The 24,363-nt window shown below is 52.5% G+C and overlaps 2 protein-coding genes across 2 annotated transcripts; both read left to right on the top strand.

The window, feature by feature from the left end:
* Window positions 1-205: 205 nt before the first annotated feature.
* Window positions 206-7,497, top strand: KRT32 (keratin 32). The gene is made up of 7 exons (XM_055132474.1): window positions 206-661; window positions 1,396-1,478; window positions 1,648-1,804; window positions 3,201-3,362; window positions 3,466-3,591; window positions 5,111-5,331; window positions 7,265-7,497. The coding sequence occupies exons 1-7, from the start codon at window positions 206-208 to the stop codon at window positions 7,374-7,376; spliced, it is 1,317 nt and encodes a 438-aa protein (XP_054988449.1). The 3' UTR covers window positions 7,377-7,497.
* Window positions 7,498-19,439: 11,942 nt separating this feature from the next.
* Window positions 19,440-23,014, top strand: LOC129403530 (keratin, type I cuticular Ha8-like). The gene is made up of 7 exons (XM_055132256.1): window positions 19,440-19,805; window positions 19,943-20,025; window positions 20,776-20,932; window positions 21,272-21,433; window positions 21,517-21,642; window positions 22,129-22,349; window positions 22,882-23,014. The coding sequence occupies exons 1-7, from the start codon at window positions 19,440-19,442 to the stop codon at window positions 23,012-23,014; spliced, it is 1,248 nt and encodes a 415-aa protein (XP_054988231.1).
* Window positions 23,015-24,363: the final 1,349 nt, after the last annotated feature.

Below are 24,363 nucleotides of genomic sequence, written 5' to 3'. Positions count from 1 at the left end.
AACTCCTTATTGGAAACCAAATTATGAATTAATTAGCAGCTTCCTGTGGGGCTGTGGAGCCTCATCAACACCCCCCTGCTGACTTTCTAGCACAACCCCCCCCCCCCCCCCCCCCACTGTGTGGCTATAAAAGGCCGTCTGCAGGCCGGCCATGGCAGAAACTGGGCCTCCAGGGAGCTGTGTGGAGGAGAACGACCTACCCAGCATGCCATCCAGCTGCTCGCCAACCTCTGTCAAGAGCTGCCCCCGGCCCGCCTCTGTCTGCTCCAGCAGCCTGAGTTTCCGGCCCGAGCTGTGCCTGGGCTACGTCTGCCAGCCCATGACCTGCGTGCCTTCCGTCTGCATGCCCCCCACCTACCGGCAGGCCAGCTGCCTCCCCAAGGCCTACCTCTCCAGCTGCTGCCGGCCCACCAGCTGCCGGCCCACCAGCACTATGGGTGTCTGCAGCTGGGCCTGCGAAGGGACCTTCAACAGCAGTGAGAAGGAGACCATGCAGGTTCTCAATGACCGCCTGGCCAACTACCTGGAGAAAGTGCGGCAGCTGGAGCAGGAGAATGCCACCCTGGAGAGCAAGATCCAAGAGGCCTGCCAGTCCCAGGTGCCCACCATGTGTCCCGACTACCAGTCTTACTTCAGGACCATCGAGGAGCTACAGCAGAAGGTGAGGGATGTGCTGTCCGTGCATTTGCGGGCTGGGCGACTGCCATATGGGGACTCCGGTGTGGATCTCACTCCACAGAGTCGTGAGGTCCAGGGGAAAGACACTTCCCCAGGGCGTTGGGTTGATGCATCATCATTTGAGCGCTCGGCCAGATTTCTTCGTGGTGAAAGAGGTCCGGGATCATCCCTTCAGTCTTTGCTCCGCTGTTGACTCACTGCATGCCTTGGAGAGCCACTTTTCTTCCCTAAGCTTCTGTTTCTATTCTGTGCAATGGGCACAGTAAATGGTCCTTCTTCAGAGGTCACTTAGGAGGGATCTTTGAGTTGCTGCAGGCATGAAGTTGCCCAGCTCTCGTGCTCAGGGAATTGTCAGTCAGCTACTCTCAGAAGTCCTATGATTGATTTCTGGCTAAACACGAATCCTCCATGCTGGGCACGGCACCCAAGTTGGGGCATCTGGGCTGAGAGGGCTTCAGTTACCAATCTCCTGTTCTCCAACGACCAGCATGCTCCAAATATCCCCCTGCATTTGTGGGAAGTGCGGTTCTGCAGGAGGGGGGCACCCCACCTGATCCCCACTGGGGCCTTTTCTCTCCTCTCGTCCTAGACTTAGCAGAAGGTGAGGGATGTGCTGTCCGTGCATTTGCGGGCTGGGCGGGAATTGAACCTAGGTTGACAGCATGCAAGGCAAACTGTTAACCTTGCCCACCCCTTTACATGTGTTTTGGCTCCCAGGTTCTGTGCACCAAGGCAGAGAATGCCCGGATGGTTGTGCACATTGACAACGCCAAGCTGGCTGCCGATGACTTCAGGACCAAGTGAGTGTGGCCAGGGACAGGGACACCTCATCTTCAGGGACATCGGTGGGGAGGGGGTCAGCGTTCTATTTGTTTCTTGGCGGCAACCCAATACCAGCACTTCCAGGTGGGTCCCGGGTCTGTGTGCCTTCCTTTTTCCCACTTGGTTGCTGACCCCGGCCCTGTCCAGGTACGAGACCGAGGCGGCCATGCGGCAGCTGGTGGAGGCCGACACCAATGGCCTGCGCCGAGTGCTGGACGAGCTGACCCTGTGCAAGGCCGACCTGGAGGCCCAGGTGGAGTCCCTGAAGGAGGAGCTGCTGTGCCTCAAGAAGAACCACGAGGAGGTGAGCCCTGAGGTCAAGTGGGGGCTGTGCAGGATGGACCCAGCTGGTCCCTGGGAACACCAGCAGCCTTCCGAAGTCTCGGTCCAGTGTTTCTAAAGGTCTCGGAGTGGCCTTCATTCTCTGAGAGTCAACTGCTGGTGTCTGGGGGCCCTCTGCAGTGGCCTGTCCCTTTGAGACCACATGGCAGGGTGGCCCGTGTGTCTATGGAGACTGATGCTTCAGTGATTTTCTCTTTTCTGTCCCTTGTCTCATTCTCCCTTCTCTCTGCAGTTAACTTCTTTTTTGGTTTGTTTTTGGGCCACACCTGGTAATTCTCAGAGGTTACTCCTGACTATGTTTTTTTTTGTTTGTTTGTTTTTGAGTCACACCCAGCTATGCTCAGGGGTTACTTCTGGCTCTGCACTCAGGAATTACCCCTGGCGGTGCTCAGGGAACCATATGGGATGACGGGAATCGAATCCGGGTTGGCTACGTACAAGGCAAATGTGCTACCCACTGTGCTATTGCTCCAGCCCCTTACTCCTGACTCTGCACTCAGGAATTACTTCTGATGGTGCTTGGAGGACCATATGGAATACCGGGAATTGAACCTAGGTTGACAGCATGCAAGGCAAACTGTTAACCTTGCCTGGCAGTTAACTTCTGAAACACGTTATCCAAAAGCCACTGGCCAACCCTAAACCCTCTGATTTTTAACTTGTCTTTGACAGCTCTGGGAAATTAGCTCCTCTCTCCCTGCCCCCCGCACCCCACACCTGCTTGGGCAGGACCCACCTGAGCTATGAACACACCCCCCTTTTCCCTGGCTTGACTTGCAACCCTTTGACTTTGTGCTTTTTTAATTTTGGAGGTCATACCCAGTGGTGCTCAGGCTTAACTCCTGGTTCTGTGCTCAGGGATTACTCCTGGTGGGGCTTGGAGGCCCATATACGGTGCTGGGGATAGAACTGGGGTTTGGACTCGTGCAAGGAAAGTGCCTTACCTGTACTATGTCTCTGGGCCTTGGGATTGGATCAAGGAGGTGCCCACCATTCTGGCTGTGCTTCCTTCAGTGTAAACTAACAGCCAGTTACAGCTGCTCCCCATGCCCAGAGGCCCCTGACTCAGACCATGGAGATCTGGGAACCCCACCAAGAATGATGAGGCATGATCAGCCTCTGTAACAACTTTCTGTCTTTAAGCAGAGCCTGCTCCAAGTCAGGCCTTGGACCTGGGGAAGCCAGATCCTGCTATCTGGAGGGAGGCTGGCAACAGCTGGATTTGGCCCCGTCTGACAAACCAACTCATCTTCTGTCAAGGGGGACAGGAAGTGCTGTGTTGGGGAGCACCTCCCGCCACCCCTCTGAGTTGGCATTCCGTGTCCTCCCACTTGCCCGGGACTCTCATGCCTTTGCAGGAGGTCGGGGCGCTCCGCTGCCAGCTTGGGGACCGCCTTAACATTGAGGTGGATGCCGCGCCCCCAGTGGACCTGAACAGGATGCTGGAGGAGATGCGGTGTCAGTACGAGACCATGGTGGAGAGCAACCACCGGGATGTGGAGCAGTGGTTCAACATGCAGGTGGGCCTCCTCTCGGGGCTGGGCAGAGCGTGGGAGCACTCCCCCACCCCCCCGCCGGGTCCCCGGAGAGCACCAGCCCCCCTCTCTGCTCCCCCACCGGCAGATGGAGGAGCTGAACCAGCAGGTGGCCTCGAGCTCGGAGCAGCTGCAGAGCTACCAGTCAGACATCATCGACCTGCGACGCACCGTCAACACACTGGAGATTGAGCTGCAGGCCCAGCACAGCCTGGTGAGGGCTCCCCAGCTCTGCTCCCAGGGCAGGGAGGAAGTGGGGAGGGGGCCTGATGCAGCCATACCCTTGCCCTCCCCCGCCTCTGCCCCTGCTGAGGCCCCTGGAGGGAGTTTTCTCCGAGGCCCCCTCCCTGTCTGCTGAGTGACCCTGTGTGCCTCTGTCCTGCTGTGGGCACCTATGCCACGTTCCTCACCAGAGGGACTGTTTAGCCCCTCTTTGATGTTTTTGTTTGGGCTTGTTTTTGGGCTTGGGGGCTGTACTCAGGGCTTTCTCCTGACTCTGTGCCCAGGGATCGCTCCTGGCAGGGCTTGGGGGACCATATCCGGTGTTAGCGATCCAACCAGGGCTGGCTGCCTTAGTTCCTGTTGTAGCTTTCGGGGCCTGAACCAGTCTCCATAAGAGCCCCCGGGGATCTGAATGTTTTTTTTTTTATTTTTTAATTTTTTATTGTGGAAAGTTACAAAGTTACAAAGTTTTCAGGTTTAAATCTCAGTTATACAATGCTCGAATACCCATCCCTTCACCAGTGCTCATATTCCACCACCAAGAATCCCAGTATAGCTCCACCCCGCCCCCTCACACCCCAACCCCCCCCACACCCCTAGCCCCCCCTAAGCCCCCCTGCCTGTGTAACTAATAAATTTCACTTTACTTTCACTTTGATTGCATACAATATTTCAACAAAACTCACTATTATTGTTTGGAGAGTCTCTCCCCTAAAGTCAGACCTGCTGAAAAGGAAGCATTAGATAATTTGTTTTCCATTGCTGAGGATGAAGAAGTATGAGGTCGAGTGACCACACTTAGCGGCCTCTCAGTTTTGGGTTTCTGTAATTTAGTATTTTAGTAACTAAGTCCAGAGAGATATCTGCCAGAAGTTGCATCGTTGCCAACTTGTACTTCTCAGTTACATTATATTCCACATATGAGTGCAATCTTTCTATGTCTGTCTCTTTCTTTCTGACTCATTTCACTCAACATGATACTTTCCATGTTGGGATCTGAATGTTTTACAAGACTCTCCCCGGGGCTCAGCAGCCAGCCTTGGTGACCACTGTTTTGACGAGGCCGGCAGGGAGGGACACCGAGACCCCTATCTCCCAAGCTTGAGCTTAAGAGGAGGAAAAAGGCATTCACGACCTCTCGGGTCTGGGTTCAAACCCCAGCTTGGTGTGTGACCAGCTACTAAGAACTTGCACAAGCCATTAACCTTTCCTGGGCCTCATTTTCCCCAGATTTGGGAGGGAGGGCCCGAGACACTTAACTCTCCTTGGCCTTTTCTTATCTCAGTTTGATTTTTGGGGCCACACCCGGTTATGCTCAGGGATCACTCCCAGCAGCGCTCGGGAGACTGTCTGTGGTGCCAGGATCTAACTGAGTCAGTCGTGTGCAAGGCAACCTCCCCCCCCCCCCCCCCCCGCTGTGCCATTTCCCCAGCCCTGGCTCAGTTCTTTTGGAATCAGGTCATGTTCCCTGGCTAACTGCTCTCAGTAACCTTGTTTGTCCCGGGCCACAGAGGGACTCCCTGGAGAACACGCTGACCGAGACGGAGGCCCGCTACAGCTCACAGCTGGGCCAGATGCAGTGCATGATCACCAACGTGGAGGCGCAGCTGGCCGACATCCGCTGCGACCTGGAGCGGCAGAACCTGGAGTACAAGGTGTTGCTGGACGTCAAGGCGCGGCTGGAGTGCGAGATCAACACGTACCGGGGCCTGCTGGAGAGCGAGGACTGCAAGTAAGTGGTGGCCTGGTGGGGCTGGGGGTGGTTGCAAATGGGTCTCCTCGTAAGACAGAAGAATAAGAACGCTGTCACGATGGAGGCGCTAGGAAGTGGGTATGATCACAGATAGCTGGGCAGGGAGTCATGGCGCCTGCTCTAACCCAGCCCATGGAGGCGGCCCAGTTCCTCTCCGAGTCTGTAGACTCCTCTCCTGTGCCATCCTGTGCCAGGCACCGGGGCGGGGTGCGTGGTTACTGAGAGATGGTGACAAGGCAGCTGCTCTCAAGTTATTTCCACTGGCTTTGGGAGCCGGGCAGATAGTCAGCTGGCGTTCAGGCAGGCAGTGCACAGAGCTGAGACAGGGAGGCGGGAGGGAGGATGAAGGCGCTGTTTTAGCCCGTCACTGAGATCCTTGATGGGCTGCAGGGGAGGGAGGAATATTCCTTTTTTTTTTGAGGAGAGAGTAAGAACTGGCTTAAGTGCCTGTCTCCAGCACTAGATGGTAAACACCCAGGATTCAGAGACAGTAGAAAGTATGTTAACTCCTGTCCTGGCACGTTGGTGCCTTCTCCATGGAGTCAGGGACAGGAAGAAGGTGCAGGTGGATGCAGGAAGGACAGAGTGGAGGGAGGAGGGAAGCTGGGCAGGAGGCCCTGGTCATGGTTGGGTTAAGCTGAGGAAGGAAGGGGCTGGGTCAGGGCAGTGGAGACCCGGTGGTAGATGGGCAGTCCTTCCTTCCTTCCTTCCTCCCTCCCTCCTTCCTCCCTCCCTCCTTCCTTCCTTCCTTCCTTCCTTCCTTCCTTCCTTCCTTCCTTCCTTCCTTCCTTCCTTCCTTCCTTCCTTCCTTCCTTCCTTCCTTCCTTCCTTCCTTCTCTCCCTCCCTTCCTTCCTTCTCTCCCTCCCTTCCTTCCTTCTGCTTTTCTGTCCTTCGGGATCTTGTCTGGAAAGCTATGTCTGTTATGGGCTAGAGAATGGGGAGTGGGGGACCCAGTCCTTGTCCATTGCGGTGGGTGGTGCTGCTCCCTTGGACCATTTCTACACAAGAGGCGCAGGCCCAGCATGCTGGGGATGGTTCTGGGGGAACCTGGAATCGGATTCGTTTTAGATGTTGAATTTTCCTGATTTTTGAATGTTTTCGACAACAACAACAAAGAGTGTAAGGGTCAGGGAAGCACATGGTCCTGTTCGGGCTGGGATCCACCCCCTGTCCCGTGTGCTGGCTTTGGGTTTGAGCCACTCTGCCAGACTCTGAGATTGCCTCCTTTGGCCTTTGCGGTATATTCCTATATTCCTTCCGTACTTGTCAATGAGTTCCTCTTATTCACCACATTCTTTTTTGTTTTGTTTCGGGGCCACCCCTTGTGGTCCTCAGGGGCTACTCCTGGTTCAGCTCTGGCATCAATCCCATCAGTGCTCAGGGGATCAGACTCAGACCCTCCAGCATGCAAAGCATGTGCCAGCAATCTCCCTGGCCTGTCTCCCACATTCTCACCAAATGCCTGCTCTGTGCCAGGTGTGGGGTACGGGGTATGTGTGCACATGCAAACGGACACACACAGACACACAGACACACACACACAGACACACACACACATCCCAGCTGGACTCAGGCCTAAGGGGAGAAGGTCACGACCACTCGTCCTATCTGGGGATTTGATGTGGAGGGGAGCTGGAAGCTCTTCTTCACCGTGAACACCAAGGTGGAACCATGGGAGGTTCTAGGCTGGGGAGAGGCATGATTTGTGTTTCTAGAAGATTGCTCTGACTATAGAGTTGGTGGTGGGCAGGCTAGAGTGGTCCGTTGGGGTGGGAGGACTCCTGTTAGATGTGATCGGGGTCCTGGGAAGACAGGTGGAGATGGGCCCTGCTGGATGCTGGGTGGGAAGTGGTGGATCTGTTGCCCTGGTGTCCTTCTCCTCTAACCCCACCCCTGTGCCTTTCTCCACAGGCTGCCCTGTAACCCGTGCTCCACTCCCTCCTGTCCCCCATGTGCACCCTCCCCCTGCGTGCCTCGCACTGTCCTTGTCCCCTGCATGCCCTGCCCCCAGGGCCGCTACTGAAACCCTGCAGGACTGGAGCAGGCCCGAGGGGCCTCCGCAGGACCAGCCTGACCACAGTGTAGGGGCCACCCAGTCCTTGGGGGAGCCCCCTGCCAGGAGGAGGAGCTTGGGGGTAACTGGATGGGGCCCATCTGCAATGTGCTCTGCTACAGCAAGGGGAGCCCTAGCCCCCATCTCTTGGAAACTGCCTCTCATTTCCAGAGGCAACTTGTTCTCTGCTGAAGCTTCTGTCTCGTTGCCTTGACGGGTTCGAGTGCTGATTTGACTGAGTTAATAAAAGCCTCATTCAGTGGCTCTGCTAACTCCTCTTTCTCTATTCTCTCTCAGTTTCACTCAGCTGGGCTCTAGATGAATGTGGCCAGATTCTGTCCTTAATTCCTTAGGCCCCACCAGCTTCCGTGGAGCTTCTCTGAGAGGCATTTGCTAAAAAAAAAAAAAAAAAAAAAAAAAAAAAATCTTGAAACTATGTAAAACCAGGGAGTTGGTCCACAGCCAAGATATAAAAGAAGAGATATAAAAGAGAGAAGGAGGGAGATAATTATGCTTAGAAGCCAAGGCCAGACAACTGTAATTGAGAATAATTCTGTAACACCCCACCCTCCACCTCATTATAGCTGGTACAATGGGATCATTCATTCTCTAGTTTCACCGACAACCTGCTGAGCACAGGCTCTGCATTTGGGGCTGGCTGACCCAGATGACAGCTCCCAAGCCACTTGGTTAATAATGTCTCATTGAAACTTGCAAAAACCCAAATCTATAAAAAAAGATGCCATTATAAAGCTACCCTTTATGACTGCACTCATTTGTGGAGTCTAGGGTAGCATCACATGAGGTTGCCACCAACGGACAGTAGATACAAGGGCCAGGGGGACTGCCCCATAGCTGAAAGACTACTTCATGAACAGAGGGGAGAAGGCAGATGAAATAGAGAAGGGATCACTAACAAAATGATGGCTAGAGGAACCAGTTGGGATGGGAGATGCATGCCGAAAGTAGATAATGGACCAAACATGATGACCTCTCAGTGTCTGTGTTGCAAGCTATAATGCCTAAAAGGAGAGAGAGAGTATGGGGAATATTGTCTGCCATAGAGGCAGGGGGAGGGTGGGAAAGGGGGGTATACCTGGGATATTGGTGGTGGGGAATGTGCACTGGTGGAGGGATGGGTGTTTGATCATTGTGTGATTGTAACCCAAACATGAAAGCTTGTAACTATCTCATGGTGGTTCAATAAAAATTTAAAAATTAAAAAAAAAATAAAGCTACCCTTTATAAATGAGGAACCTGAGGTTCTAAGAGATGAAGAAACTTATCCAAGGAAGCACAGCTTGGAAGAGGTGGACCCAGGACTCAAAGCTAGTCCTTTAGCTTCAGCGATGCCCAAGACATCCGACTCCTGCTGGGGATACCAAACCATGCAAGCGACCCCCAACATCTGGACACACGTCCATAGAGGGGAGTGAAGTGTGTGTGTGGGCCCTGTCCATCCTCAGTCAGGGTCACCTAACAACAGCGACTTCAGACACCCCCGTTACTGCCACTGACCCTTCTGGGCGTGCATTAGTGCCAAACAACAACAGTGGTTTTCACAGCCTCCCTGTAGGGCCCATTGGGTTCAGGGTGGTGTCAGGGGTACAAATGGATGTATGGAGAGGGCCTGAATCAGGGGGCCCAAGTGACCGGCAAGAACAAAGATTTCACTCCACCACTGCGGCATTCTTGCTGTGGCCTGCTGCTGGCCTTTCCAGAAGCTCCCATGGGGACAGGGTTGGGGTGGGAGGCTGGTCTGGTCTGCAGGGAAGCAGAGTCCTATTCAGCAGGCCCCGGGTGTGGGGGGGTGCTGTGGGGAGCAGCAGGAACCTGTGAAAGACAGGGGGGCATGAAGCCCAAAGGGTTTGGAGGTGTCTGTCTATGGGGGATTCCTTACAAAGTCTCTGACTCCTGACTCTAAGGGCTGCCGCAGCCCTCACACCAAGCCTGGCCTGAGTAGAGCAGAATTAGAGAAGGTTCCCCCAAGGAGGATAAACAGGATAGCGGGGGGGGGGGGGGGGCTAGCGTGTGGTAACACAAACTCAACCAGGGCACTGTTTGTGGGGATGAAAAAGGGATGGTCTTTTTTTTTTTTAATTTTATTGAATCACCGTGAGATAGTTACAAGCTTTCATGTTTGGGTTACAATCACATAATGATCAAACACCCATCGCTCCACCAGTGCACACTCCACCACCAATATCCACCAATATCCCGGGTATTATCCCCCCCTTTCCCACCCTCCCCCTGCCTCTAAGACAGACAATATTCCCCATACTCTCTCTCTCTCTTTTTGGGCATTATGGCTTGCAACACAGACACTGAGAGGTCATCATGTTTGGTCCATTATCTACTTTCGGCACGCATCTCCCATCCCGACTGATTCCTCCAGCCATCATTTTCTTAGTGATCCCTTTTCTATTCTATCTGCCTTCTCCCCTCCGCTCATGAAGCAGTCTTCCAGCTATGGGGCAATCCCCCTGGCCCTTGTATCTACAGTCCTTGGGTGTCAGCTTCATGTGATGTTATTCTATACTCCACAAATGAATGCATTCGAAAAAGGGATGGTCTTGAAGGAGCGTGTGGGCTTTTGGGGTGGCTAAACATTGGCGGTGGCAGACAGAGGAGAGAGCCAGGAACAGGAATCTCCAACCCCTTTCTGAATGTCACGCTCCAAATTTATGTTTCTTCCTTTAGGAGGGAACAGGGGTTCTTTTAGGGATCGGCACGTGCCAAGAAAAGTCAGGGATGGACTGGGTCCCGAAGCTGCCTGTCTTGCAGGCACATAGCACGTGGATGATGAGACCTCACCCTGCAGCCAGCCGGGGCGGGGCTGCTTGGCCTTGGGAGAGGGTTCCAGCACATCACCTGTTTTAATAACCGAGTGCAAACCATCGTCCTTCTCTGCATCCTTCTGTAGCATTTGTCTGTCTTGGGCTTAGTCTGGTAAATGTCATACAGAGAATGGAACTGAATCTTTGTTCTCTGGTACAATCTGACAGCCATTAGTGATAGTAGTTGATTTCTTCACCTGTGGTCCCGCCCTAGATGGTGAGACTATAGACGACTTCCATCATGCCTCTGTTGGCTGGTGCCGTGCTGTCAGCATCATGTGGAGCTTTGCAAGGACCTGGTCCAGCCTCTTTCCTGTGCAGACAAGAGCCTCGGGCTCAGGAGACTGGAAAGATATATTCAGAGACACACAGCCGACTGGTGGGCGCTGCAGCCAAGTCTAGCAGGTCTCTGCACTCCTTATTCATTCTCCAGGTTTTATTATTATTTTAGGCAGATACATGTTTTCCCGTTCCCCTTCTTCCACGTCTCTAAGAATAGACTCTTTTCTCTGAGACACTGGAGCTCTTTCCTGGGACTAGAGTTCTTCTGTTGAAAACAACGAACAACTGCCAGATTCAAGACGTCCTCATCCTTGAAACACTTGACATGGAATAGGAGGAGCCTGAACCTCAGAGCAATCAGCCTGGAGCCTCAGGCTGGCAGTCCTGGACTCTTTGGGAATTTCTACAAGTTCCTGTGCCCAGCAGATATGGTTCAGTTCAACTGGGGGCTGGTTTCCACAGCTGTGTGTCATTCTGATTTGCCAAGACCTGTCTGACCCCTCCCTGCTCACTCCCTAGGCCCCTAATGTCTATTCAAATTTTCTAGATGAAACTTAGTCCCAGGCTCATAACACGCACCTCTCCGGGACACCTGTGGCCGCCATTTTTCTTGGTGGATTGTGTAAAAAACACAAAAAGGGCGGCGAGGCAGGCGAAGGGAGGAACGGAGCCAAGATGGTTGGTCTCACCGAAGTTTATTCCATTCCCATCTCCATTCTCCTCTGATTCTCCTCCTGCTTCTTTCTCCCCACCCTACTTCATTCTCCTTCTCTGCTCCTCTGGAACTCGCCCCCAGCCCCCTCATACAGTTACCTTAAATCCCCCACATCCGCTCTGGATGCGGCGGGGGGGGGGGGGGGTCGGGGCTTATGCGTAGGTGTGGTTACAATCCATAGGGGGTAAAATTCTATCCCTTAGGGGATGCTTTCACTAGGACAGAATCTCTCTCAGCGGGACATCCGCCCAAGAGCGGAATCCCATGGGTGTGTTTCTCCTCTCTTTGTCTGACTAGCATATAAGTATTCATATTATAAATCATTTTGTATGGACATAGCAAGAGACGCATTAAGCTTATAGAATTGCTCTCCGGGGGTCACCTCGATCTCAGACTACAGTGCTCAGGCCAGATTAGTCTTTCCTAGCCCTAGCAGGGCCCTAGTCTCGTCGTTGCTTTTGGATCATGACATGACATGTCCATGACCAAGCTCTTAACATATAGTTAAGCATTAGGCACTTTGGCCAGGCCCATCTCGATGCCAGGGTAGCACACAACTCACCGCTTGCCCTTGGTCCGTCCCGTCCCTTGTTGGGACCCTGCTTTTGAGGGTGCTAGGAAGTAAGGCCAGCTGAGGCTTAAGTTAAGAAAGCATATGCCCGGGAATGAATAATATTTGAAGCCAATTAAATCCCATGTTACCAAAGCATATTAATAAATGTCTTTCTTTGTCCATACAAAAAGGATATTGTTTTAAAGTAAACTATTCAAAAGACATAAGAGAGGAGAAAGACAATATTAACTTACAATACAAGTTCACTGTCTTAGCAAGGTCTGACCTTACAAGTTAACAGTTTGATTAGAGGAAGAGCAGATAAACTGGTAGAAGTGGTTACAGATAAACAAAGGAATGGGAGTGACTCGGGAACACTTTGATGGGTGTGACTGATAAACCTAAGCTCCTTGTGGCAAGGGGAACAGGACAAACCAATGATATCCAACAGTGGATGGTGCCTCCCCACTGAAAATGCCTTGCCTCGCTCCTGAGGGCCCAAAGAGGTGTTGATATGAGAAGCATTTCTGTCCACCTGCACCAGGACCTCTTGGAAACTGGGACCAGTGCATTAATGTGAGGATCCTCCACATAAAGCGTTTGGATTTAATTAGCTCCTGTTTATAGGAAAATTGAGGTGCTCTAAAGCAATAAAACCTCGAGCCTATTTGATGTTTGGGAGAAACTCCCACAGATATCAGGATCCTCCCTCGTTAGGGTTGGGAAAGATAGACAGTATTTCAGATACATCAACTTTCACACGGAGGCCTTTTGGACCTTAATACCCTAGGGGCAGACCTGTGTGTGTGTGTGTGTGTGTGTGTGTGTGTGTGTGTGTGTGTGTGTGTGTGTGTGTGTAAGTGTTGAAGTGTTGTTCAGGGACGCTCAGCTAGAGGGCGATGGTGAGTGAGAAGGCAGGGGGGTGACACTTCCTGGGAGGAGGGTTGGGTCTTCCGCTCTCTGTTCTATGAGGCACACTTTTACAGTCAGATCAAAGAAGAATGCAGCAGGTGATAACTGAAGAAAAAAAAAAATCAGTAACAAAGCTCTTTGGGTTTGTTAACTGGAGTACATGAATGCAAGAAGGACCTCAGTTTTGTTCAACAGAAAGTCCTTTATTTTATTTTTTAAACAATTAGCCAAGATAAAAATTTCTATTTCTAAATAGCTCTCTTTCTACTCCACAAATCAGTAATCAAGTTTTCCCGTACATGTTTTTCCCCAATAGAAAATGATTGGTGGCTTTGGTCTTGTAGCACCTGGGTGGGACCCCCTCACCTCTATCCCATCCCCACTACCTACTTCCTGCCCTCTGTGCACCCAATTCTCCTTCTCCCCTTTGGAGGTGAGCGTGGTTCCCCTTCATCACAGGGTTGGGGACAGCGTGGATTCACACATCTCACTGTGGCTGGCAGGTTCTAAGTGCTCCAGAAATGTTGGCCCAGGAAATTTGCTATGGCCACAAGCCCCCTGTCTTTTGCTTGCTTCCAAAGATGGTGGTGGCTGAGTCCAATGTGACTTTTCTGAGAATCTGGGAGTCCGGGTTCCAGAAAGAAGAGTTGCTGCAGTGACCGCATTGGCATCCGAGCCCCTCGGAGACTCTCTGCTCTGCTCCTAGGTTAGAACATGTGGACAGATTTAGTTCCAGGCCACAAAGACTTGGTCATGTGGGCAATCTAGGGTCTGAGGCTTCGAGCTGGGGCCCACCTGGAGGATATCCTCTCTCACCCCAGCCCTCTGACTCCCCAATCTAGGAGTCCCCCTCGAGTTTGTCTTCAGTGGTTGGCCTCTGTATAATGGAAGTTCTCAAACCAGAAGCTCAGGTATTCTGTCCTGGGAGGAGAGAGGGGCCGGAAGCTGAGTCAATGATCCATCAACGCCCGTGTGATATGGCTACCATAAAAACCCAGTTCGAAGGATTTGGAGAACTGCTGGGTTGGCTGACATGCTGAGGCATTAGGAGAGAGGGGGAATGGGTTCTCTGCACCCTTCCCACCTACATGCCAAGGTCCCCTGTCTGCCTCTGGTAGTTATCTGTGTCCTTTATTATATTCTGTCTAATCAAACACCAAAAGCAGCTTATGTGCCTGCTTTCTGGGAGTCAATCCAACAAATGACCAAAATCCCAGGTCCCTGGGACTCCCCCTCCAAGGCAAAGCAGGTGCATCAGAACTATAACTGACAACCAGAACTTGAACTCTGCCATTGGAACTGATAATGAGGAAGTGATAAGGGAAAATGTGTAAGGTAGGGCTAACAGCAAATAAGGGGTTAAAGGTGGCAGAGACTTATCTCACTGAATCGAACTGGAAGACTTTAAAGTTTAGGGTTAACAGCAGGTAGCTATGGCAACCATGGGGAGCTGGAGCTCCAGGGTTAGCTGTGGCAGAATTGGGTGGGGACGGAGTGGGGAGGGGATGAGGATACAGAACATATATTGCAGTACAGGTTAGAAAGTGAGTAAATGCAAGCCACACATTTCATAACAGGGCACACATTCAAAAAGTTCAGGTGTGATTTCCCATGTCAAAGTGGAGGGGAAGAGTACCAGGTGAACGAGTTGATGAAATTGGCCATTTTGTTTGTTTGCTTTTTGCTTTTTGGGTCACACCCGGCGATGCACAGGGGTTACTCCTGGCTATGCACTCAGGAATTACCCCTGGCGGTGCTTGGGGGACCATGTGGGATGCTGGGAATCGAAGCCAGGTCGGCCGCGCGCAAGGCAAGTGCCCTACTCGCTGTGCTATCGCTCTAGCCCCTGAAACTGGTCATTTTGAATCTCACCTGCCAAAAAGATCTCCAGTCAAAATAGGTCATGGGATGGCTGGAGGTGGGATCCAGCAGCTTAAAGGAAGCCCCTTGGGTCTTTGCCCTCTCACCCAAGCCTAGACAGATGGCTAGACAACAGAGGGCTGTACCTATATGCCTGGGGCCAGAGTCAAAGGGACAGGAAAGCCAAGGGGACAGGAAACTGCCAGGGAACAGTCTGGGGAGCCCAGCAAGTGGGCTCAAGGTGCCTGGGATTCCAGGTCAGACACTGGACAGAGAATAGCATAGGGACAAGATCAGTCATCATACCTGGAGTTGAGCAGAATGTCAGGGGCAGGACATTGTAATCTGGACCGGGCATCAAGGGACAGGATGAGTGACATCACACACAGACAAAAGGAGAGGCCTGGGCATTGGGGGAGGGACCTGGGTCCATCAACTTCAACTGTAGAATCAGCCTCAACTTCTTTAACATCTGAGTTTTGTATGCAAATCTTTCATCGAATTTTCAAGAACCCACAAGTTCAAGACTAAATCTTGAACACAAGACTAAATCTTGAAATATTGAGTGTAGTCAAAGTAAAGTGAAAGTAAAGTGAAATTTATCAGTTACACAGGTGGGGTGGGGGGCTGAGGAGGTGGGGGGATGGGGAAGAGGTATACTGTGATTCTTGGTGGTGGAATATGTGCACTGGTGAAGGGATGGATGTTCGAGCATTGTATAACTGAGGCTTAAACCTGAAAGCTTTGTAACTTTCCACATGGTGATTCAATAAAAGAATAAATTAAAAAAAAAATCTCCTTCCATGCATCTTGAGTGGGGCAGTCTTGTGGGGCAGAACCCTCACAGTATGCGATGGCAAAGGAATGGTGGGTGGGGCCAGCACAGAAGGACATTCTCAGACACTTAGGTGGGGCAGACAATTGTTCAAGGTGTGGAAAGCCCGAACATCTGCTATGTGGAGGAGATAGTGAATGAGAAACTAACGAAAAAGACACACGTGGTTTTCTCAACTGTATCTCCTTTGACCCTCTCTTTGGGCCACCCACAGGGCAAGAGGAAGAAGGAAAGGTCTAGGCACCAGAGTGAGTGGGCCCCCAGCCATAGCCCCATAGAATGGAACCTTGTCACAAATGGCTCTCCCTTCCAGACAAGGACTGTGCCTTTTAATAGCTGACCCCAGAACTCCCCAGAACATCTTTAAGAAATGGGGGAAGAGACGAGATAGGTGAACCCAGGAGGCTGACTTCACAGATTCGGGGCTACACTGAGAAATCAACTGGTCACAGTTGTTCGGCTTCCTCAGTGGGCTCCCCCACCTAGAAAGGTCTGCAGGGGCGCAGGCACAATTTCCAGGTGCAGGCTTGCCATGCCACACCTTCACCGCATGCTTGTGAAGAGCCTTCTCACACCTCACCTCCCAAGTCTGTCTGCAGCAGATGCCTTTCCTAGAGGCTGGCTGGCCTTTTCCACGTAAGAATCTGTGCAGGGCCCTTGGTGCATGCAGGTGGCTGGAGGATGGCAAGCTTCCTCTCTGCTGTTCCAGATGTTAACCTGGACCTTGGTTCTCCTTTAGTCACTGAGGACCACAGGGACTCCTATTAAAGACTCTGGGAGGGAGGCCCCTCTTAGATAGGAGGGCCGGAATCCTCACCCCACCCCATGCTGACCTCCTTTGAGAAAAATGCAAATCAGAGCAATCAAGCTACTATACAAAGGCAGAGTCAGCAAATCAATGTCATCCTACAAAGCAACATCCTGGGTACCAGCCAGGGAAGGGCCTGGACTGACGTTTTCTTCAGAGAAACCCGCGGAGTCTGGAGATAATAAAGCACAGAATGTGTTTTGAGCTGGAAGACATCACAGTTTTTATTTAGGCAATGGAATGAATCCCGCAGGAAAATAAGGTCACAGGCTGGACTCTAGCTAGCCCGTCAAAAGGAAAGACTTTGAAAGTCGAGCTTTCGGCTTTATAGAGAAGCTCGTTGCTGCATGAGGAGGTGGAGGAGTATAACAAAGGGGTGTTTGAAGGTGGCACCTATGCAGATTGCAACCTGAAGCTTCTGAAGGATGGGGTGGCCTGGGTCCGGTGCTGGCTCCTAATTATGGTGTCTGAAAGGATAATTCATTGGGGAGCTCTGAGTAACCCTTTGGTCAGAGCCGGCCACTACTGTGCCTTTCCTGGGAAACCCCATCTGCACAGAATTCACCGTGTCTCTGTTCTCCTTCACAGAACCCCAAAGCATGTGCCAAGCCTCCATATATCTGCTCCCCAGAGCGTGTGGTCTGTTTGACTTTCGATCCATGTGCAGAGCACTGGCAAGTCCTCATTTTCTCAAAGGTCTATACCAGGTCTCTCCTGGGCCCAAGTACCCAGTGATCGAGGTTAGAGAGAAAACATTTTGTCTATTAGCTGTTAGCAGTTGTCTGTCTCGGTTCCCTGGCAGTGCGAATAGGGAGCATAACAGGGCCATTTTAGAGGGAGAGAGAGAGAGAGAGAGAGAGAGAGAGAGAGAGAGAGAGAGAGAGAGAGAGAGAGAGAGAGAGAGAGAGAGTTCTCTTTGGTAGCTCCATATGTGTGGTCTTTGGAGAAACCCGGCCCTATCAATTTAGGACCCCAATAATCAATGTTTTGGAGAAAGGATTCCTCCCTCCCTCCCTCCCTCTCTCCCTCCCTCCTTCCCTCCTTCCTTCCTTCCTTCCTTCCTTCCTTCCTTCCTTCCTTCCTTCCTTCCTTCTTTCCTTCCTTCCTTCCTTCCTTCCTTCCTTCCTTCCTCCCTTCCTTCCTTCCTTCCTTCCTTCCTTCTTTCCTTCCTTCCTTCCTTCCTTCCTTCCTCCCTTCCTTCCTTCCTTCCTTCCTTCCTTCCTTCCTTCCTTCCTTCCTTCCTTCCTTCCTTCCTTCCTTCCTTCCTTCCTTCCTTCCTTCCTTCCTTCCTTCCTTCCTTCCTTCTTCTTTTGACAGTACATGAGGCTTACTCCTGATTCTGCACCCAGGGATCATTTCTGGCAGTCTTAGAGGACCATATGGGGTACTGGAGATTGAACTCAAGTTCGCTACATGCAAAGTAAACACCTTCCCCACTACACTAACGTTCTGGCCCCCCAAATTTCTATTTTTTTTTTAAATTTCAAATTCATGGCCATTTTTGACACCTTTTAAATTCTTTTTTTTTTTCCTTTGGCAATGACTCAGTGATGCTCTTAGAGGTGGTTGGGGGTGTCCAGGAGAAGAGAACCAGATAATGAGAACAGGCCTGGCCACATCACAATGGGGTTAAGCTTAGAAGAAGGACTTCACATCTCTGGCTCTCAGCACCTTCTTTCTTTGATGAAGTTAAGCTGAGACCACCCAACTTCCAGGATGGTAGGAACGATCTGACAGTGGTATGGCTCACACGTGGCCAGGGCTCTGTCGCTGACATTCAGTCATGGAAAGAAGGCATGCTTTGGTTACTCAGGGTCTTCTGTGTTCCTTAACTAGTTTATTTGAGATTCATCTGTTGCTGGCTTTAAAAATTTAATTAATTTTTTAAAAATTGAACTACAGTGAGATACACAGTTACAAAGCTGTTCCTGATTGGGTTTCAGTCCTATAATGTTCTAACACCCCATCCCTTCACCAGTGGATATTTCCCACAACCACCAATACCCCCAGTTTCTCCTCTGCTCTCACCCCTGCCAGCCTCTATGGCAGGCTCTCTCTCTCTCTCTCTCTCTCTCTCTCTCTCTCTCTCCTTTCTTTTGGGGTCACTGGCTTCTTCTTTTTTTTTTTTGCTTTTGGGTCACACCTGGCATTGCACAGGGGTTACTCCGGGCTCATGCACTCAGGAATTACTCCTGGTGATGCTCAGGAGACCATAGGGGATGCTGGGAATTGAACCAGGGTCGGCTGTGTGCAAGGCAAATGCCCTACCCACTGTGCTATCACCCCAGCCCCATCACTGGCTTCTTAAGCTCAGTTTTCAGGCTCTGGGTCAGGCATGGTCCTCAGGGTCACCCTGATATTGATGACCATCTCAGAGTTCCTGTTGCGCCCCTGGGCTGCCTAAGTGTGGTTATGTCCGATGGACAGCTGTAGCCATCGTGTCTACGTAGCCACCTGCATGTGTGCACCTCAGTGCAGGCAGAGAGGATGCTCCGGAAAGTGCCTGTTGAATAAATAAACTTATTTGGTGCCATTGTTTCTTCAAGGGAGTTAAAACAGCCAACAACTGATGTAAGGAAATGTAGGGCCTCATGCTAATCAAAACACGGGACAGCTGCCATGAGCCAATTCTGTCCTTTTACAGGGAAGCCTGGTTGAGTCTGAACTCCGGAGAATGTTTCTGGACTCTGGTCTTTCTTGCAAAATGCCATGGGCAGCTGAAAGGGTCCAGTGGGGTGCAGGTACAGCCACCAGGAGGCCAGTTCACCCAAGTCAAGGTGCCAGCATCGGATGGGTCAAAGGACTCATGTTCTTTGAAAAATGATGAGAAGCTTCTGATCCCCCACCAGCAGCCAACCTGATATCAAAGAGCCAAGAGGTACCTCATTCATCACCGTTCTTTTAATGAGGCGGGGAACGCTGGTGGTAACTCAGGAGCTGAGTAACAGATGACCCACAGCACTAAGCAGAGAATCAAGGTGTGAGGTCAAAGCCCCGAGCCAACACCCACCGGGATGGGGTATAAAAGGAGAGGAGGGAAGAGGGGTGTCAGACTCAGACGCTTGGCCTTGGCACCTGCTCTGAACCACCCATCACCCTCAGCTCAGCACCATGTCTTCCTCCTGCATCAGCTCATCCCCCTGCCAGGGCAGCACCAAGTTTCCCGGAGTCAGACGTTTCTGCATCCCCCCTATGGACCATATGGAGCTGCCTGGGCCTGAGGTTCCCCCCATGTGCCTGTCAGCCACGGTGGCACATGCCAACAAGGTGCGTGTGGGCTCCACACCCCTGGGAAGACCCAGCTGCTGTGTGCCCGCCAGCTGCCACACGGCCTGCCCCCTGCCAGGGACCTGCAACATCCCTGGCAATATTGGCAGCTGTGGGCCCTATGGCGAAGGTGCCCTGAATGGCCACGAGAAGGTGACCATGCAGTTCCTGAATGACCGGCTGGCCAACTACCTGGAGAAGGTGAGGCAGCTGGAGCGTGAGAACGCGGAGCTGGAGAGCAAGATCCAGGAGTGGAGCAAGTGCCACGAGTCCACGCTGTGTCCCGACTACCAGAGCTACTTCCGCACCGTGGAGGAGCTGCAGCAGAAGGTGAGCTTTGGGGTGGCCCAGGGTGGGGGATGTGGATCTGAAGGAAGTAGAGGACATGGACCCCTGAAGGGCAAGGAGCTCTAGGTCCTGGAATCTCTGGAGGGAGAGTAAATACCACAAATGTTCTGTTTCCCCAGATCCTGTGCAGCAAGGCTGAGAATACCAGGCTGATAATCCAAATCGACAATGCCAAGCTGGCAGCTGATGACTTCAGAATCAAGTGAGTAACCTTGAAGAATGATGCTTTCCTCTGGTTCCACATCTCGGGATCCAAATGCTTGCCGAGTGCAGGAGTGGCTCTTCTGCTTCCCTTTCCTTCCTAAATTCCCCGCTCTCCTCCCAAATGATTTGTGTGCTACAACTCCACTGGGTAGAAAGTAGAAGAGAGAATGCGGATGAAATCAAGCCGGGGGAGTGCTGTTGTGAGATCTTCGTTTGTCTTTGTAAAAGGGTTTCGACAATGAGCCTGGATTCACTCACCAGGAGCGAAATCAAGTAGCTTCAGAATAAACCCAGCATGCACTTGTGAATTTGGAGTCCCTTGGCAATAGTCTAATGTCCAGTTCTCCCCTTGGAGAGCTCTGCTCTCAGGTGCTCCCATGTTAGACCGGGGAGAGATAGAAAAGCAGCCCAATACAAGGACCGAGAGCAGGTCTTATAGCAGCCAACATTGCTCTCCTTCACTTCCGAGAGCTCTTGAATGGCGTGAACCCTGGGATACAGGCGCATCCCCGTCTCTTCATCTCCCTGGCCCGATGCTGCCTCAACACTCACCAATAAATTGATCCTTGCTGTGACTGTGTCACTCGGCCATGGGCAGTTGCACAGAAGGGTCTGAGCCTATTTCGTTGGAAAACCAGCTCTGAGCTCAGTGAGCCTGGGAGGTTGAGGAGGACGAGGGGTTTCAAGAGTGAGGGCGCTGAGTAGGGCTGGCCATGACGATGCTGACCTCATGTCCTCCCTGCTGAAGGCTCGAGAGTGAGCATGCGCTGCGCCAGGTGGTGGAGGCGGACATGTGCGGCATGCACAAGCTGCTGGACGACCTGAGCCTGGCCAAGGCCGACCTGGAAGCCCAGCAGGAGTCCCTGAAGGAGGAGCAGCTCAGTCTCAAGCAGAATCACGAGCAGGTGGGGGCCAGGGCCCCAGACTTGCAGGGAGGGGGTACGGAAAGGGGGGCCTCTTTTACCTGGGCTCCCTTGGTGCTGGGATATGGAAGGGTTCTGGCTCTGGGCACTGGCTGAGCCTGTGGGGTGCAGCAGAGGGGGGCTTTTTGCCCCTTAGGCTTGCCATGTGACTTTGAGTAGGTCCCTATAAGGTTTTTCCCCCACAGTCCTGGGCCAGACTTTGCTGACCAGGGTTCGTGTATAGGTTGATCCCAGAAGCTGTTGGTCACAGAGGGGGTCTGGGTCACCTGCTCTGTCCAAAGCCCTTGTGTCACCAGGGTATGTGTCCTTCTGCCCATGCAGGAAGTGAGAATCCTGAAGTCCCAGCTTGGGGACAGGCTGCGGATCGAGGTGGACACGGAGCCCACTGTGGACCTGGCCAGGGTGCTGGCGCAGATGCGGTGCCAGTACGAGACCATGGTAGAGACCAACCGCCAGGATGTGGAGCAGTGGTTCCAGGCCCAGGTGAGGTGGGCACCGCAGGGCAGGTGAGTCCCCCACTTCCTGTGGGCAGGGGGTGACGGTGTCCCTATGTCATTGTGCTGCAGTCAGAGGGCATCAGCCTGCAGGCCACGTCATGCTCTCAGGAGCTGCAGTGCTGCCAGTCGGAGATCCTGGAGCTGCGCTGCACAGTGAATGCCCTGGAGGTGGAGCGCCAAGCCCAACACAACCTGGTAGGGGCGCCCCCACATTGCCCCCTCCCCCCGCACCCAAGTTGTGAGGCACAGCCCATACCTTGTAATGCTTCATTTCAGTCCTCTCGGCTCGCTCAGTCTTTCCATCTCCTTCCTCACCAACTCTCCGTTCCTTTGTCTATTTATGGTCAAGCTCAAGTCAAGCCCAGAAACACACTTTGAAACGCTAATCTCTCATTTTCAAAAGAAGATTGAGTTGGGCATTCATTATACAACATTGCAGGGCACGGTGGCCTTCTGTTAGGTACTGAGACAGGGGGAGGAAGCTTCAGCTTTGGGAACCATGCAATCCTGTCTCAAGTCTTGCTCACTGCCATTGTTTTGGTGGCGAGCTCCCAGGGGGGAACTCCTGAGCTGGGTGTTCATGTTGAGGTGGCCCTGAAGAGGATGAGACATGTCCGCTAAGATGAGTGTGTCTGGAGTTCTCTGAGGCCATGGTCCCTGACCCGCTCTTCCCCACGGCAGAAAGACTGCCTGCAGAACTCCCTGTGTGAGGCTGAGGCCCGCTTCGGCACAGAGCTGGCCCAGATGCAGTGTCTGATCAGCACCGTGGAGGAGCAGCTGGCTGAGATCCGCAGTGACCTGGAGCGGCAGAACCAGGAGTACCAGGTGCTGCTGGACGTGAAGGCGCGGCTGGAGTCGGAGATTGCCACGTACCGGAACCTCCTGGAGAGCGAGGACTGCAAGTAGGTGTGACCGAGGCACTTCCTGGAGAGATAGAGTAGGGAGCCTCACGCCATCCTCGGGGTGCTGGCGTGCTTGTGGTCGGTAGTTCCAGCCATGTGCTGGCTGGCCAGCTCTTTGCTCTGGGTTTCGCAGGGTCACACTGTGGAGGGGAAATGGAGGGAATGACTGAGCACTGGGCAGTGGGCACTCTCCAGGGCTCCAGGGAGCTCTGAACCAGAGGAAGTGGCCGTGGGCGCTCCTCAAACAGGAAACTGTAAACATCAGCAGGTTCGGGATCTCCTTTTCTTCCTTACAGCCTTTCTAGCAGCTTCGGTGGGATAAAACCTGACTTGCTGTGGAGAACTTAAGTCTGCAAGGCCTCAGCTGACTCTGGGGACACACAGGAGGCATCAATGGCCAGGGGCCCCCTGGGGGCCTGTCCTGTTGTTTCAGAGTGGTCGGGGTGGGGGTGCATTGCCCAGGCCTGTCACTGGAGCCTCCAGCCCTTCCCTTCCGCCCTTAACCTCACTCACCTCTTCTCTCTCTCTGCAGACTGCCCTGCAACCCGTGCTCCACTCCACCATCCTGTGTGGCACCCCCATGTGCTCCCCGTCCAGGCTGTGCCCCCCGCACCACCTGTGGGCCCGGTTCAGTCTGTGGAGTTGGCACGGGGGGTCGATTCTGAAGGCCCGTGGACCAGCGGGGCTGGGGAGGGTGAGGAGACATCTAGGGTCATGTACCTGCCTTCTCACAGCACCTCACTCTCTGGCTGCAGGGTCCTTGCAAAGTCAGGGAGAGGCAGAAACGGGGCTCTCAGAGGGGCCCCTTCTTTCCTAGCTCCTCACTTTTCCTGACAAGCCCCATCCCCCATTGGGATGGGACCTGACCCCCAATGGGTGGCTCAGGCTGTCTACAGTTTAGGGCTCTGGGGCGAGGACTGGTCCTGACATTTGCATCTCCAGGACAGTAGTTTTAACTTGAAAAAAATCTCTCCTTTGCTGCTATTTTACCCATCTAACGCCTCCAGTTCCTGAGAACTGGAGTGCAGGAAAGCAGGGCTGGAACTAGAAACTGCCGTCTGACGCTTCCTCCTCTCTCTCTGTTCTTCCTGCTCATTCTCTCAGGCTTGGTTCTGCTTCCTCTCTAGGTGGGGGAGCATCCCTGGCACAAACTCTTAGTTCTTCTACTCAGTGCTTTCTTGGACAAAGGGCTTGGTTGATCTCTTGCCACCCTCCTACCACACTTTCTCTCCATTCAATTTTGCCGTACAATTCCAACAGTGTCTCCATTGTCACTGGTACTTGTGGGTTCTGGGTCTGGAAGGGGTATGGTGATAATAAGGGTGATGGAACCATCCTTGCTAAAACACTGAACCTTCTCAGCAGCCAAGGCTGTCTCCCTCCGTCACCACAGCTCTGCCTGGGTGCCCCTTGCTCTCTGTCTCTCTGGAAGCTTGTGCACAGCTTTCTTGCTCTGTGGGTCACAGCTGAAAGGTCACGCCTCCACTGTGTCCCGTTCACCATGGTTTTCTCTGAACCACCACATTGGTTTGCTTTTCCTCTGTTCCTCATTGGAAAGGAAGAACGCTTGTCAACCACGGCCTTCCCAGAGCCTCCCTGTTTATGAAGTAGATGCTTAATAAACATCTGTGAAAATACTGAATGCCTCCTGGCCTGGATTTATCTCCAGTTTATTACTTTGGCTTGAGATTTTTCACTGATCACAAAGTTCACCCAGAACCAGTATCATAGGGTGCACAGGCGTGTGGGTGTGAGGCTGGGCTGGTCAGGTTTAAGGCCCATCCTTGGTGAAGGCACTTTTCTTTCAGCAACTGAAATGAATTTTCTCTCACTTCTAAATTCAACCAGGAATCCAATGGTGTGCTCTCCATAGCTTGCATTTCCAGAAAATTGTACTGGGGTATTTGCCTAAGTATAAAGGACCAGGGCACTCAGCCTTGAGAGCAGAATCTCTTTTCAGCAACTTCCTGTCATGGGTCCATCTGAGGAGAGAGCAATTGATTTTATGGCTGGA

Source organism: Sorex araneus, chromosome 3 (assembly GCF_027595985.1).
Source record: "Sorex araneus isolate mSorAra2 chromosome 3, mSorAra2.pri, whole genome shotgun sequence".
NCBI classification, from domain to species: domain Eukaryota; kingdom Metazoa; phylum Chordata; class Mammalia; order Eulipotyphla; family Soricidae; genus Sorex; species Sorex araneus.
The sequence above is the reverse complement of the archived record's forward strand: the minus strand, read 5'-3'. Positions and strand labels throughout refer to the sequence as shown.

Bases quoted from the DNA above. Each gene is read 5' to 3' on its own strand.
- KRT32 (XM_055132474.1), top strand. From the start codon at position 206: ATGCCATCCAGCTGCTCGCCAACCTCTGTCAAGAGCTGCCCCCGGCCC. The intron at 1,479-1,647 runs GTGAGTGTGGCC...GGCCCTGTCCAG, and splicing joins GCCGATGACTTCAGGACCAA to GTACGAGACCGAGGCGGCCA. The intron at 5,332-7,264 runs GTAAGTGGTGGC...CTTTCTCCACAG, and splicing joins CTGGAGAGCGAGGACTGCAA to GCTGCCCTGTAACCCGTGCT.
- LOC129403530 (XM_055132256.1), top strand. From the start codon at position 19,440: ATGTGCCTGTCAGCCACGGTGGCACATGCCAACAAGGTGCGTGTGGGC. The intron at 19,806-19,942 runs GTGAGCTTTGGG...CTGTTTCCCCAG, and splicing joins TGGAGGAGCTGCAGCAGAAG to ATCCTGTGCAGCAAGGCTGA. The intron at 20,933-21,271 runs GTGGGGGCCAGG...CTGCCCATGCAG, and splicing joins TCAAGCAGAATCACGAGCAG to GAAGTGAGAATCCTGAAGTC.